At 54.5% G+C, this 14,467-nt stretch overlaps 5 protein-coding genes across 5 annotated transcripts; 1 reads left to right on the forward strand and 4 right to left on the reverse strand.

Moving 5' to 3' along the window:
• Positions 1 to 541: 541 nt before the first annotated feature.
• BDP55DRAFT_555156 (uncharacterized protein) lies at positions 542 to 3,276 on the forward strand (the record flags this gene model as incomplete). Its single annotated transcript, XM_060569459.1, has 4 exons — positions 542 to 1,624; positions 1,731 to 2,163; positions 2,224 to 3,018; positions 3,089 to 3,276. 4 exons carry the CDS (start codon positions 542 to 544, stop codon positions 3,274 to 3,276), a joined length of 2,499 nt encoding a protein of 832 aa, XP_060428193.1.
• Positions 3,277 to 3,982: 706 nt separating this feature from the next.
• BDP55DRAFT_668089 (uncharacterized protein) lies at positions 3,983 to 4,870 on the reverse strand. Its single transcript, XM_060575211.1, has 3 exons — positions 4,533 to 4,870; positions 4,327 to 4,439; positions 3,983 to 4,265 (listed from the first exon to the last, which is right to left on the reverse strand). The coding sequence occupies exons 1-3, from the start codon at positions 4,778 to 4,780 to the stop codon at positions 4,186 to 4,188; spliced, it is 441 nt and encodes a 146-aa protein (XP_060428194.1). The 5' UTR covers positions 4,781 to 4,870; the 3' UTR covers positions 3,983 to 4,185.
• A 705-nt stretch (positions 4,871 to 5,575) lies between these two features.
• BDP55DRAFT_668091 (uncharacterized protein) lies at positions 5,576 to 7,536 on the reverse strand. Its single transcript, XM_060575212.1, has 2 exons — positions 7,191 to 7,536; positions 5,576 to 7,122 (listed from the first exon to the last, which is right to left on the reverse strand). Exons 1-2 carry the CDS (start codon positions 7,314 to 7,316, stop codon positions 5,839 to 5,841), a joined length of 1,410 nt encoding a protein of 469 aa, XP_060428195.1. The 5' UTR covers positions 7,317 to 7,536; the 3' UTR covers positions 5,576 to 5,838.
• A 565-nt stretch (positions 7,537 to 8,101) lies between these two features.
• BDP55DRAFT_746650 (Six-hairpin glycosidase-like protein) lies at positions 8,102 to 11,200 on the reverse strand (the record flags this gene model as incomplete). The annotated part of the gene is made up of 5 exons (XM_060580557.1): positions 10,668 to 11,200; positions 10,510 to 10,592; positions 10,365 to 10,449; positions 9,187 to 10,308; positions 8,102 to 9,117 (listed from the first exon to the last, which is right to left on the reverse strand). Exons 1-5 carry the CDS (start codon positions 10,825 to 10,827, stop codon positions 8,102 to 8,104), a joined length of 2,466 nt encoding a protein of 821 aa, XP_060428196.1. The 5' UTR covers positions 10,828 to 11,200.
• A 1,227-nt stretch (positions 11,201 to 12,427) lies between these two features.
• Positions 12,428 to 14,222, reverse strand: BDP55DRAFT_694937 (calcium/proton exchanger; the record flags this gene model as incomplete). Its single annotated transcript, XM_060577410.1, has 2 exons — positions 12,428 to 12,456; positions 12,512 to 14,222. 2 exons carry the CDS (start codon positions 14,220 to 14,222, stop codon positions 12,428 to 12,430), a joined length of 1,740 nt encoding a protein of 579 aa, XP_060428197.1.
• Positions 14,223 to 14,467: the final 245 nt, after the last annotated feature.

Here is a 14,467-nt window from a genome sequence, read left to right on the forward strand (position 1 = left end):
CCTCACCGAGAGCTCTTCACCGAGGTTCATCCCACTCTAAAATCTTGCAAGGCAAAGTCAATGCACTTGACGAAGGTCCATCAACCCCCCGCACATCCTCTATGGAGGGACGTAGATATCCCGTAGTCTGCGAAAATGGATAGCTCAAAGGTTTGTGTTGTAATTTCCTTCCGTTGTCTTTGTCCTGGGTTGGTCCTTCCGCGACATATCGTGCTCCTTCTCAACGACATCCCGCGCTTACAACGGGTCCCTTCACCTCACTGTGGCTTGGTGTAAGTGATAGATGGAGTGATGCCGCTACTCTACCTCACTCCTCTGTCCTACAAGACTCTGTCACACCGATACAATGTTCTCACTACCTGACGCTACATGTCTTGCTTTCTTCAGCGATCTACGCGCACGTTAATCATACACTCATCTCAACTTCATGACCTTTCATCTCAAACGAAAGATCGTCATTGATGATTCATGAGACATTTCAGCCTTCCACGGGTGACGAACTACACCTGCGACGTCCCGCGAACCGCTGAAGTCAGCAATCATGGACGACATTATCATCCTCTCAAAAACCCTCACCCTCACCCCCCAAAACCACTCTCACCAACTAACACCCTTGGACGACGACCAGATTCCCCCCCTCAAAACCCTCACCCTCAAGTCTAGACCCCTAGCAAGCCACGCCCTCACCTTCTCCTGCGACGCAGAACTCGCCGTCGCCGCCGACGACTCGATCAATGTCTTCCTCCCCGAGTTCCCAACCCCAGAGGAGCCTACCGCAACCAAACACGAGCCACCCAAGGACGACAACGATGATCTCCAGGCAGCACCAGGAGCAGACGAAGATCCCGCCGGCGTAGCAGCAGCCCTCCTCGCTGCCGCAGACGCCCAAGATGGCGAAAAGCTCTACCGCCAACAATTCTACACCTTCCAGCTCCGCATCCCGACATCGCGTAAACCCGACCCGCGCATGAACGCCGCGCTCTTCGCCGCGCGAGGACTCCCCGTGCCCTCCTACGACGACGACTGGGCCGCCTCAGCCGGTGCCGAGGGCGCTGGTACCAGCGGCATCGGCGGCGAACCGGCGGTCCTGGACCCGTCTTCCGCATTCGAGGGCGTCGGCTCCGGTACAGTCACAGGCTACGGCGCTTCGCTGAACCAAGTCGTCGCGATGGAATGGTCCCCCGGGAACCTAGGCCGGAATCTTAGAGCGGTGTTGACCGTGATGCTGACCAACGGCGCGCTCCTCGTCATCGGCGAGGGCAGCGGTAGTAGTGGCGGTAGGAGCAGCCACGAACCCGTCGACCTCGGCGCTCGGATGAGGAATTTCAGAGACTGGCGGATCCTGTGGGGCGTGGGCGCGAATCTGCCGCTGCCGGACCCGGATGCCGAGCGGGACGAGGCGTACTTACCGCGGGACAAAGTCAGGTCGTTCTCGTGGGCGAGGATGATTGGGACGGGCCAGGCGCTGTTGGCGTACGCAACGGACCAGGAGGAGATTGTGGTGTTGAGCGCGCAGTATTACCTCCCCAACGAGATGGATGATGCGTCGGATGCTGGGTCGTATGTGTGGGAGGTGGAGGAGGTTGCGCGGTTTGATGGACGGGGACCGCATCGGAGCTTGGGCGTGAGTTCTGTTTCTTTCTTTCTCTGTCTCTCTGTCTCTTCTTGTTCACGATACCCCCAGGGAAATCTATCCCGTCAAGCGGGTGGTGTTGGCTAACGATTTTCAGGTCCTGGACCCCGATTACATCCCCTACACCTCAGCCTTCTCCCTAAAATGGAGCCCCTGGCTACACTCAGGCGACACCCGGACCGCCATCCTCTCCTACTGCGCGCGAAACTACGTCGGCTTCCGCCGCATCACAATCCCGGCGGACTGGAAGCGTGGTGCCGCCGTTGATATCGCCGTTGAGGAAGCGGACGTCACGGGCATCTGCACGAATCTGCTCTCCGACGCGTTCGTCGAGTGGGAGGACGCCGTCTGGGACCGCGACGACGTCAAAGTCTGCCGGGGCGTCATCGCGTCCCCGTTCAAGGCCTTGCCTTTTCAGGTTGCGCTTAACGGGCCCGAGGGCACAGCCAAGGAGCCTCATGGTACTGGGGTTTGCAAGACGACGTTTCCTGAGGATACGACGTCCGTAGATGCGACGAATCCCATTACGAGTATGCCCCCTTTTACAGACGTTTAAACAGAAAATTGAAGCTGACGATGTTCATAACCAGGTCTCATAATCCACCCCCCAAACCTCTCAAAACAAACCAAAGCCCCAGGCTACTCCCTCATCCGCCTCTCCGCAACAGCCACAAATGATAACTGGTTCCAGCAAAGCACCGCCGACGGCGCCGCCTCGCCTACCCCAGACTCCCTCCCCAAATGGGCCGAAACAATCTCCTCGACCGTCAATCTCTCCGTTCCCGTCACAATGCTCGGCCGCGGCGGCGGTGGCGCCGGTGCAGTAGGCGGAGACGGCGAGTCCGTTGCGTCGGGAGACGATTCAGATTCGGAAGATGATGATGACGATTTCGATTTACCCGAGGACGCGGGCGAGCAGATTCATCCGCACCGCGTGCGTATGTGGGGCATGACTATGACGCCTGCTGGTGGGATGAGCGCTGTGTTGGTGTCACAGCATAGTACGCAGAAGCCGGAGAAGACTGTCAAGACGAAGGTCATGTTTGGGGGCCGGGTCGGCAGTGGTGGAACGGCGGCGGCAGTGACGGCGGGTACTGGCGATGAGATGGATGTTGATGGAGGGGACGATGGTGGTAGGGCGAGTAGGTTGCGGTACTGGGAGAAGCAGAGCACCGAAGCCAAGATGTGGGATTGGATGTATGCTGGGGGGCCTGCTGTTCCCGGTACGCTGTGGGGTGGTACCGGGGATGAGGCGAGGGCGGGAGATGATGATTCGTTGCGGAAGAGGTTTGAGGAGGTCAAAGGGAAGCAGACGTGTGTGTTTTGTCATGCTTCTCTTATTGATGAGGGTAAGGAGTCGATTTGCGAAAAGGGGCATATCTTTGGTGAGTCTTGTCCTGGCTTTCTGGTTCTCTCCCCTTAAGAGGGATCGTTTTTCACTGACGTCAGCAATAGCTACCTGCGCGTCAACTGGCCTTGCTATCCTCGCGCCTGGCATCTCGAGAGCCTGTGCTGTTTGTGGTTTGCGATGTCTTGTGGCTAAGGAGGTGATCAAGATTGCGCAGGAACACATGGGCCCGGATGCCAAGGTCGATGCTTCTGAGGAGGCGTGCGGTGGATGTGGTGGCAAGTTTGTGGTGTAGACAGGAGCAATACAGCTGGCAACGATACCAAAGGATGCTATGAAATAGAGGTGAACGGTGTAAAGAAACGTCAGCCTCACCTCGTGACATTCATCCAGCCAAAAGAAGGGAGACGAGACGTTGCCCCTTGGTCCCACGTGACTGTAAACTACCTTAAGGTGAGGTAAGGTAAGCGGGTACTGACCGTTCCTTCCTTCCTTCCTCCTTCCCGTCCCCAGCTCATCCACATCCACATACGACACGCCCCTTTTGGCCTTTCATCCGATAACCTTTCCACCGCCTGGATACGCGAGAAGCCTTCATATACCCCTCCAAATCCATTCCTGTCACCAGCAGGCGCCCGTCTAGGTCGACGGGTCAGGTCAAACTGGCTACGTGGTGGAATGGTTTATGGTCAACAATCAAAACGCCAACCAGCCTACTCGACGACAGGCTTAGCGCATACGAGAGAACCCGACTTCGAATCCCGGAATGAGCACTAATCAATTTCCCAGCATGAGCACCAAGAGACGTAGCCCCCAGTTCAGCACCGGGGGGGTGAACTCTTTTTAGTTCTTGAGTGGAATTTTTGGGGTGAACGTGAGACTAGGTAACGGTGCCGATGAAATGATTAGTGTTTATTAACATTTGGTAGCATTATTCACAATGACTATCTAGGCAGAATAATGATTCAGTAATTATGCTTGTATTTTTTGTATGTTTTGATGTCACCGTATTAATCGATCTGAGTGTCGATCGAGTTCGCCCCCGTCTGCCCATGTTCTCCCAAAACTCCCGCTTAATCTCAACTTCTTTTGTTTGCCCGGCTCGAAACTAGATACGCCGATAGAAGAAGCAACCCTAGCACCTACAAGGTAGTAAAGATCTATTCAATATGCTCGTAGTCGGCTTGGGCTCCTCCCAGTCTGTCTACCAGGGAAATACGTTCGACGGGCCTATGTTTTCGTAGCAGCCAAAAGCGCCGTTTGGGAGGAGTATAATCCCGTTGGCTTGACGAAGGAAACGTCAATGTCAGTCAAGGTGAAGAGATCAGCAGAACGGGAAACTCACAAATGTCAATCTGAGACGTGTCTGAGCTACCAGGCATGTAGCAACGCATGGAAATGGGATCTTTCTTGTTTGGGGGAATATCCAATGCACATTGATAACCATTGTGATTGCCCCTGTTTATGAATTCCTCAGTGTCAGCAAAACAAGACTGATCAGGTAACCGAGTCTAAGACTGCTCGAGCCTCTACAGGTTGGTTTGACTCAACTTGTCGCGCCACTGGAGTACGCCGTGATTGTTTACGATGCACTGGTGAAGATCAAGGGTGGCATTGACTCTTCTGTTGTTGACGTCCGGGCAGTCGGCGCTGAGTACAGTTGCGTTCCGTTTCATCGGCGCGTCGACGTATTTATTCAGGTCGAAGCTGGTACATTTGTACTGAAGGCCATGTTTCTCGCCTTCGGCGGCCGCGATGACGATGATGGCGAGACTGGCGATGATATGGAAGAACTTCATGTTCGTGACGTGGTCTGTCAATCTGGTAAGACGATTGTGGTTTGAAAGAAGGGATACACCGTGGAAGCCCGTTGGATGAACGTATAAGTGGGATATGTGTGAGGGAAGGGACGAAGTAGGCAAGGTAAGGCATGTTCGAGAGGGAAATCTCCTGTCTTAAATGCTGAAGGTCCGACGTCAAGGCGGCGACGAAGTACTACAAGCGTGACTCAAAGGAAAGAGATGCCAAAAGACCGTTGATCATGAACAGCAGAAAGTCGAGGCCTGATGATGATTGACAATGGACTGCCCCCAAGAGTTTGATGCCGGTCTGGGTAGCATTGGCATGAATGGCCAGCCAAACGAAGGTAAGCTGCGAGTAGAAGCAATCATTGTTGGCACTCTTCACGACAAGGCCGTTGGCCGCCCTGGAACATTCGTTTGATTACGGTAAGTCAACATGCAGATTGCTTTGATGAAGCAACGGCAGCACGATCTTTCAGATAAACGCCGCGACTCGCGCCTGCTTCGTAAATCCCCGTAAGAAGCGCTGGAGATGCCAGGTCATGCGCGCTTCTACTCTTTCTACCGGGTTCATGTATTCCAGACTCAGAGTTGTTCGATTATGTAGAATCAGTGTTGAACAGCTTTCCTTTAACATTTCCTTTGGGTGTTTTTTATTAGACGCTCGCCAAGAAAGGGACACGTTTCGCTTCGGATGCTTTGTCTTGAAAAGTGCTGCCTGGTTTGCTCCGAAAGCTCGATACTTTGAACCAACACATTGCATCTCGCAGTTTGGCACGGAGGTATCTTGGTTGAACATGATGTATTGATCCAAATCTGCGCTTCGTAGGTATGCAGCCCTCGGGTTTCCCTGACAGATTCCCAGTCACGACACCGGCCTCATGCCTCTCTGGGGTTCCACTGTGTTGGGTGGAGTATGAAAATCCCGGGTAAGATCCAACGAACAGGGGTTTTCTTTGGGCTCGCAAAACAACGTATCGTCTAGATATGACTAAGTCTTCACTCTAGGGTACATGAACCGACCCCCAATCTCGTGATGAAGCCATGCCTCCCCCTTACGACGCAACAATCTTCCAAGGACTGCGCGAAAACCGATTCTCCGGGTCATATTTCCCCTTCAACTCCACCAACCTCCTCGCATTCTCCCCAAACCCTTCCTTGACACCAACATCGCTGCTCGCATAATTGTTGTACTGTCCAACACCGCCCCTCTCGCCAGTGTGATTTTCCCCTTTGATCTTCGCCGCCAAAGCCCGGTTCCAGCCCCTAATCATACCGTCCTTTGCCGGGTCCGTCCAACACGTCAAGACCATACAGTCAAAATACGTCCCGCGGTTCGAGTACGCCGTCGCCCCAAACGGCACGCTGACCACCTTGTCCTTCTTGTAGATCTCCACGGCCAGAATGCTACCTCGCATGTCGTTGCCCTTGGCCGTCTCCTCATCGACACGCGAGTAAAATTCCTTGCTCATCTCTTCCCATTTCGCTAGCTCGAATGGCGCTGTGAGGTTCGTCCCGCCCATCAGCCGTCTTGCGCCGGGGCCTTGAAGCTCGTCGAGGAGCGTGTTGGCTGTTGGGTAGTCCATCTCAGTCGCCATGTTCACCAGCGGTCCCACTGCGAGGAGCCCCTTGAAGATACCCTCAGTAGCCTCTTGCCCAGTACCGTTGTGGAACGGCTGCACGACAATCATGGGCTTTGCATCGGGCCCCGGTGGACCGTAGGCAAATCCCATGATGAGGAATTGCCTCTCGTCCATCTTCTCCACAAACTCGTTCATCCAATTGAGCAGCTCAGGCAGCTGAGAGTTGGCGAACATGAGAGCCCCATACCATACCTTTCCCTGAGGAAAAACCTCAGAAGTGAACCTCGTAACAACACCAAAACTCGCCCCAGCGCCGCGCAAACCCCAAAACAGATCCGCATTCTCCGTTTCCGACGCCGTGACAATCGACCCATCAGCGAGAATGGCCTCCACTTCCACAAGACAATCGACCGCAAGACCGTAAAGTCCGCTCAGAAGCCCCTGTCCGCCGCCGAGCACGAGACCGCCGACGCCCGTGTGCGATACCGTGCCGCCGACGGTCGCGAGGCCGTGTTTCCAGGTCTCGGCGTCGACGTCCTTCCAGGTGCAGCCGCCGCCGTAGGTGACGAGGCGCTTCGAGGCGTCGACTGTGACGTCGCGGAGGCTGCCTAGGTGGATTACCATCCCGCCGTCCGAGGACGAGGTTCCTGCGGTGGAGTGGCCTCCGCCGTAGGTTGTGAAGGGGATGTCGTGTTTTGTGGCGAAGCGGATCGCTGATGAGACATCCTGGGCCGATTTTGGCTTGACGACTATGCCCTACGAAAGTTTCAGAGATACGTTGTGCTTGCTATATGGCTGAACGTGGTTGAAATTGAGGGGCTTACCGCTGGCTTGATGCAGACGATGGACCATCGCACGAGACTTTCTTCGTACCCTTCATCGCCGGGGAGGAGAACCTCGCCATTGATGTCTGCCCTCAGGGCCGGCACTTCTTGTTGCCACGATGTCATATTTTTATTCTATGATGTTGAATGAAGTAGTAGTCAGGTTATGTTCTCCAAGTTTCTCTCAGAAGTGTGGTTGATTTTAAGTGTGAAACCTGTTCACCACTCGCTCGGCGCGGAGACCATACCATGTCTGACAACGCCAATCGCCTCCACATTTCCTCGTTTCGACGGATTCGGCAGAGAGCGAGAAGCAGGGAAAAGGACATAAATCAGCATGATCCTGTCAAACCATTGGATAGGACTTTGCAAAAGCCATGAGATATCACCCGTAAGCGCTAAAACTGACTAGATGGATCCTTTGTGGGAGGTACATTAGTAATCCTGTTCGCAGAGAGACGTCGTTCACTTAAGGTGCCTGGCTCTTGCATGGAGGACATGCTAGATAGACAGGAGTCCCTCCGTGGGAGCTAAAATCCAGATTCAAACCCCGAGATTGGAAGACTGTATGGTCAGTTCACGATAGAAGTACGGGTATCGGCCAGGAACGTCCGGAAGGGAGGAGGGTTGACGCTCCAGCGACTCTTGAGGTCCGCTTAGAGTTTAGCAGTTGAGAAGGGCTTTGGCGAGAGTGCATCCATCATCATACGCTAAACCGGTGACCTCACGATTCCTTCTGTATGCTGGTGTCGAGGTTCTCGCAACCTCCATGGCCTGCGGGACTCAGTAACAAGGTTACAATGAAGCATGCCCAACCTAGTATCAACGACGACAGTGGGATTATCATTACTTTCCATTGATTCCGTGGCCCAAGGGATCATCAATCAAATCTGTCTGGTCTGTATTTCAACTCAAATTTCAGCCAAACTCTCCCCCTTCACATTCACAATCCGAACCTTACCCCCGCCTCTGCTCCCAGACGTAACAACAGCCTCGTTCACAACCCCCTCGGCATCCCACCCAAAATCAACGGCTCCACCGCCCCGGATCCGCAACCCCTTCACGCTCCCGCCACCCCACCTCGCCGGGATAGCGGGCCCGAGCACCACCGTCCTCACCTCCTCCCCCCCGACGGAAGCATACGGCAGCGGCAAATCCGCGACAAGCATGCTCAGCACCGCACCGCTCAATCCGAAATTCGCATCAATTTGGAACGGTGCTCCCGTGCCAGAGTACATGCTCAGCCCGTTGGCCGCGAAATTGATATCAATGGCGTACCGGAGCTGGTCGTAGGCTTTTTCGGTCTCGTTGAGGCGCGCCCAGCAGGCGGCGCGCCAGACTTTGGCCCAGCCTGCGTTTGCGTCGGGTGCGTTGCCCATGCCGCGGGAGATCAAAGTTTCGCGGACGGCGGATGAGATTGTAGCGTTTTGAGAGTAGCCGCCCAGGAAGGAGGAGAGGGATGTGCCCGGATACCAGCCCGTCAGGTGGGATAAGTGGCGGTGGTTGGAGGGCTTATCCGAGTTATAGGGTGCCGACTCGGGGAGTTTCCATTCTTTAAGGCCACCCCATGTCGCGACGTGAACACCCTTATCTAGCTTTGCGAGGGACGCAGAAACGGCGTCGAGGAAGTCCTGGTCTTCGGGGGGTGGGAGGACGGATGCGCCGAGGAGGGTATATTCAAAGACTTGGTGGATCATCTGGTGGTAGTGCGCGCAGCCAAAGGTCGTGGGACCGGTCTCGGGGCTGTTGCAGGGGTTTACGACCAGCGTTCCGTCGCGGGAGAAGGCGTCGTCTTGGAGCTGTGTGAGCCAGAAGGCGGCGACGCCTTTGATGAGGGGGTAGCCTTGGGATGCGAACCAGGTTGTGTCGCGGGTGTAGTCGTAGGCGTCGAAGACGTGTTGCATCATCCAGGCTGCTGCTGCTGGGTCTTGAATCTGTGTTAGCCGATTCGAGTCTGGTATGTGTGAGAGAAGGGGATGAGGGGATAGCGACTTACAATTCGCCCACTCCGCGCCCTCTTTTAGGGCCGTATGTCCAAACACATTCATCTCGTTATGCACAACCCATCCACTGCTAGCATTATATATCAACTCGGCCGTCTCCGTGCCGCGAGGGACCCAGGTATCCTCCATGTAATCCCACAGCGCCCCCTGCGTCTCGCTCAGCCCCGTCTGGTCCGCGTGCCAGTAGTTCATCTGCAGATTAATATTGGCGTGGTAATCCGCGCTCCACGCGGGCCATAGCTGTTCTGTCCAGCGGCCCTGGAGGTTGGCGGGGAGAGAGTTTGCGCGGGAGGAGGCGATGAGGAGGTGGCGGCCGTAGTCGAAGAGGAGGGCTTCGAGGTAGGGGTCGCCGCCGTTGGTGGTGGTGGAGTCGTAGTTTGCGATGAGGGTGGATGTTTCTGTTGTGGAGGAGGAGAGGGGGTCGGGGAGGATGAGTTGGAAAGCGGATTCGAGGGTTTGATAATCTGCGATGTGGGTGGATAGGAGGTCGGAATAGGGCTTTGAGGAGGCGGCGGCGCTGAGCTTTTCGACGATTGAACCTGGGTCTTGGCCTTTGAAGGAGTAGGAGGAGGCGGGGTTGCCTTTTTTCTGGTCATAGTTTGTTTCGGCGCTGATGACAATTGCCAGGGTAGTCTGGCCTGGGGAGGCTGTGATTTTAAGTGCGCCGGAGGTTGTGCAGTTCGTGATGGCAGCGGACGCGGACTCTGAGGTGAGCTTTGCGATGGAGTCGAACTTCATGCCCTCGGGCGGGCCGAGCTGCGTTACGCCGGTGAAGCGGATGTTATCTGCACCACAGCTTACGTTGTATGTGTCATTTTCGATGAGCTGGTTTTCGAGACCTATCGTGACGACGGGCAAGGTAGTGCCGTTGGTGATGGCAGAGGAGGAGGTGGTGGCGATGTGATAGATGCATACTTGGTCCGGGTACGAGCAGAGGTTGGTGATCTCGTAGTCTGCTGTGTTTGCGGTGAACTTTGTCGTGTGAACGCCTGTTGTGAGGTCAAGGGTGCGTTTGTAGGAGGTGTAGTTGGCCACGCCGTCGATTGTGACTGTCAGGTTGGCGAGGACGCGGTTGCCGCCGTAGTTTGCTCCTGAGCCGAGGATGGGGGAGACATCTAGTCATTGAGCGTCAGCAACACGGTCCGACTTATCACAAATGAGCTTCTTTTACCTCCGGTTCCATTCTCAAAGATGAATGAGCGAATCTCGGGGAGAGCGCCGTACTTTGGTTCTGCAGGGTTGCCGCCTGTGTAGTTCTGATATATGAAGTTCTCAGTAGATGTTTACCTCCTTGTGTTATACATCTAGAGACTCACCGAGGCCTCAAAGGGTCCGCCTGCCCAGAGAGAGTCAATGTTCAAGTTGACCTTTTCCGCATGGGGTGGGCCAAATGGGATCGCTAAGAGCATGTCAATATCGAGGCTCAGGTAACCTTGGTAGACTCTCAAGTCTAGACTCTGGAGTTGATACTCACCCCCGAGTTTGCCATTGCCAACGGGATACCCAGTCTTGAGCAAATACGTGTCCGAACTCGAATCCCCGTATGTCGCAGGGATAGAAGACCACAGAGAACGCGCCTCGCATACCACGAAGCCGGCGCAGAATATCAGCGCCTGGCTTGACGTAACCTTCATCGTTAAAGCAACTTGAGGTTGGTGTCGACTTAACCTACATAGCTATTCACACCTGAGATTGGGCTTGGCCTCTCTTAAATGGCCGTCGACCAATCAACCCCGCATTTGAATCATTGCATCCATGACACCAAATTCTCGCGTGGGTATGTAGTAAACGGCAACATCACTTCATCTCGGGGAACGCGGAGTCATGTATGAATACTAGGTAGGCATGTTGCGTGAGGTCAAGCGGGGGAGTCGCCATGGTGTGGGGAACAATCTGCTTGGTGCGCATGTCTGGTGCCCGTGATTTCCCTCCAATGAAGGTGTAAGTAGACAACGATTTACAGCATGCAGCTTTTCTCCGCTTTCACGTCCTTTGCCTGGATCAGTGGTTCCCTACTATGAACTTGGCATATCTATTATGCTTTGGGGTATCCGGTGAAGGGTTGATCGAGCTCCCGATTCGGGCCGTTGCCCAGCGGTGCCGCTGCGCGTGGAACTGCGGGGTTGGGAGCCGAGAACCTGATTTCTTGGCGCGGACTACTCCAGGAACCCAGGACTGAGATGCGAGTTGAGTCGATGAATGCGTAGCGAAGTGCACACGTTGCCTGAGAGCAGTAAGTGTTTCCGCAGTGTTGTAGTATTGCTATTTACCCCTCAACCTCTGGTAGGTCAGGTGAGTTCTTGACCTTGTGTAGGCACCGGCGAGCCTCGGGCCGGGCTGGTTTTCGAGAATACGACGTAAGCCACTCAGGAATTGATGGACTAAAAGAGAAAGGGGTGAAGAAACATGTTAACGGTTGAAATCCAGTCAAGGCTTGATAGAGCCCAGGTAGTCAACTCAGAGTGAACCAAGGATTGGGAAGTGTGGGGAAAGGGTGGGATGGGGTTCATCAGATACTGCCCCAGACGCTACCCGGTTACGACCAGGGCAGTCCTCGTTGATCTTGGGAATATGCAGTCAGACTGCATCCTATCGGAATTTGATATGTGAAAGAGATCTACTACCCGCGTGGCATGGATGATGCTACCAACAATTAACATCATCCCACCGGCCAACTGAGATCCAACTTAATTTGTTTTATAGGGCAAATGACACTCAGGTTGGACAAGCTGTCAAGCGACTGGTCTGTACCGACATTGCGACATCATATTGAATGTCGAAATTCCTCCACATAGTCACGAAACACCATTGGAGCGTTTCGCTTTGGCTAGGAGCATATGATCTTGATCTTGTTTGAATTTGTTTCTTTTCGAACACTCTTCTACCAGGGGACAGCCATACGACTTGTTCCCTTCCCGTCTGGCAGCATGTACAGGCCATCGGACCCGTGTACTTCAATCTCATCTCTCACACTGTTTACTGTGACACACAGCCTTCCCTCTCCTCCATGGCTGCAAAGCCCATAGTCTCTGTAAATACCCAAAAGGGCGGGTTCAATGTACAGTTCCTCCAAGGAATCCCGCACGTTTGGTCCTATATGTACACATCAAGAAAGGGTGGCCTTCTCTTGAAGAAAGACAAGACATTATATGAATAGAAAAATGGCACACACGCTCGAACAAAGTTTTGATGAAAGTAAATGGTCGTAACAAGAAGTTTTGCTCGTTGGGGTTCTTAGCCGGCAACACCAGTGGCGGGGTACCCTAGTCATCTTCGTCAGTAATCGTCTTAGTCGCAGGCTAATGAGGAATAACTTACACCATGAGCATGTTGCAATAATGGCATACAGACAAATGAGCTGCAGCCCCTCGAGCCAATGACTCTTGCCATCGGCAATCAGGTAGTTGACCAACAGAACGGCGACGAACAATACGGCGACCTGGAAAAGATCGAAGCTGAGCGTCATGGCGTCGTTGCCCATACCCCAGCCGATGATGATTAACAGCGGAATCAGGAACAGCGCAACCTGCATACTTGAGCCGACGGCGACACCAATAGCGAGATCCATCTTGTCCTTGATAGCGACGGTGACAGCGGTGGCGTGCTCGGCAGCATTGCCGACAATGGGCAAAAGGATGAGACCAACGAACTCCTCGCTGATACCACCCTGCTTGGTGACGTAGTCGATGGAGCTAACCATGGCTTCGGCGCAGAAGGCGATGAGAACAGTAGCTCCAACCAGAGTACCGACAGCGACCAAGAAGTGCAGCTGAGGCTCCTCCTCTTCCTCATCATCCTCCTCGTGGCGCTGCATCATCATGCGGCTCAACTCCTGCCTCTCGTTCTCATCGTGACCACGGACGCCGGTCTGGGCCATGCGCGCTCCGGTGCCGGCCAATCCACGAGCGAGAGCGCCCTCCTTCAAGCCGCCGCGGCTCCAGGGCTTGGCGGCGACCTTTTGCGACTCCTCGTTGAAGATGGCGTTGTGGGTCTTGAGCTGGAAGAACAGGTACGATGCGTAAATGATGAGCAAAATGACGGCTGTGCCGCGGGAGAGAGCGGCGACGTGTACGTTGTTGTCAGTGCCGTCGTTCTTGTCGAATACGGTGGGCACGATGACAGAGGCTACTGCGAGAGCCAAGAGTGACGCGGCGGTCTGGGCGACGGTTGTGTTGAAGTGTTGCTCGGGTCGGTTGATTCCACCAAAGAAGAAGCAGAAGCCCATGACGAGCAGCAAGTTGGAGAGAATGGAGCCAATGAGTGACGTCTGCACAATGAGGACCTTTCCTTCGGCCAAGGCGAGAATGGCGACAATGAGTTCGACCGCGTTTCCAAAAGTTGCGTTGAGGAGACCTCCCAATGTCTCACCCGTCCTCAGTGCGATTTCCTCGGTTGCGAATCCCAGCATGGCGGCCAAGGGAATGATGGCGATGAAGTTGACAACGAATACGGCAATCTTGTTGATAGATGAGACGTAGCTGATGGCGATACCGGCCGGTGCTGCCAATATCAGAATGTTGATGTATGAGCTGAGCAGAGTTCTTTGGAGCTGGTTGGCGACGGTGAATGGCGTTTTCGGCTGGACGTGTCGGATCAGACCGGATTTTTGCTTTTTGGCCTTGGGTCTCTCGTCCTCATCCTCTTGCGGCAGGTCCTCTCCTTGCGAAGTTTCCGCCTTTCTATTTCTTACGCCACCCTCCTCGGGCTTGTTCTCAAACATGGTGTCGCCGCTGCCGCTTCCCGTTCCTGATCTCGTCTCCTTGCCCAAACTGTTGCGTACGGTCTCGGTATCTCTGGGCGCGGGCTCGCTCTGGACGTGGTGTATCGCCTCATCGGTCTCTCTTTCTTCAGCGGGCACCTCCCGTTGTGCCTCGAGATTGGCGCCATCCCAGGTGGATCGTTTGCCCGGTTGTGTCTCCCATGATACGTGACGAAACGGATTCCATGTTTGCTCCTGACTCCGGCGGCTGAGACCGTGAGCTTTGCGTTTGATATCGAAGTGGTTGACTGAGCCGATGAGCGACGGCATGGTCAGTAAGTTGTTCGCAGCGGGTTGAGCGCAGGCGCTGTGTGGTTGACGGTGTGGAAAGGTAGTAGGAAACGGATAGAATAAGTGAGGTGAGGTATGGTCAAGGGGAATGGTTCATTAAGTGAAATAGGGTAATGACGTGAAACTAGCAGTGTGGAGTGCAGGTGGGAATGATTTGTGGAGGCAATGAAGGCGACGGGTTACGGGGGTGGTGTGGACGAGAGACAATTGCTCGAGGTCACACT

Source organism: Colletotrichum godetiae, assembly GCF_030913485.1.
Source record: "Colletotrichum godetiae strain CBS 193.32 chromosome Unknown BDP55scaffold_27, whole genome shotgun sequence".
Classification (NCBI taxonomy): Eukaryota; Fungi; Ascomycota; class Sordariomycetes; order Glomerellales; family Glomerellaceae; genus Colletotrichum; species Colletotrichum godetiae.

Excerpts from the sequence above, each read along its gene's own strand:
- BDP55DRAFT_668091 (XM_060575212.1), bottom strand. The coding sequence starts at position 7,316 with ATGACATCGTGGCAACAAGAAGTGCCGGCCCTGAGGGCAGACATCAAT. Across the intron at positions 7,123-7,190 it reads TCGTCTGCATCAAGCCAGCG|GGCATAGTCGTCAAGCCAAA; the intron begins GTAAGCCCCTCA and ends AAACTTTCGTAG.
- BDP55DRAFT_668089 (XM_060575211.1), bottom strand. The coding sequence starts at position 4,780 with ATGAAGTTCTTCCATATCATCGCCAGTCTCGCCATCATCGTCATCGCG. Across the intron at positions 4,440-4,532 it reads GTACTCCAGTGGCGCGACAA|GGGCAATCACAATGGTTATC; the intron begins GTTGAGTCAAAC and ends ATTCATAAACAG. Across the intron at positions 4,266-4,326 it reads CACGTCTCAGATTGACATTT|CCAACGGGATTATACTCCTC; the intron begins GTGAGTTTCCCG and ends TCCTTCGTCAAG.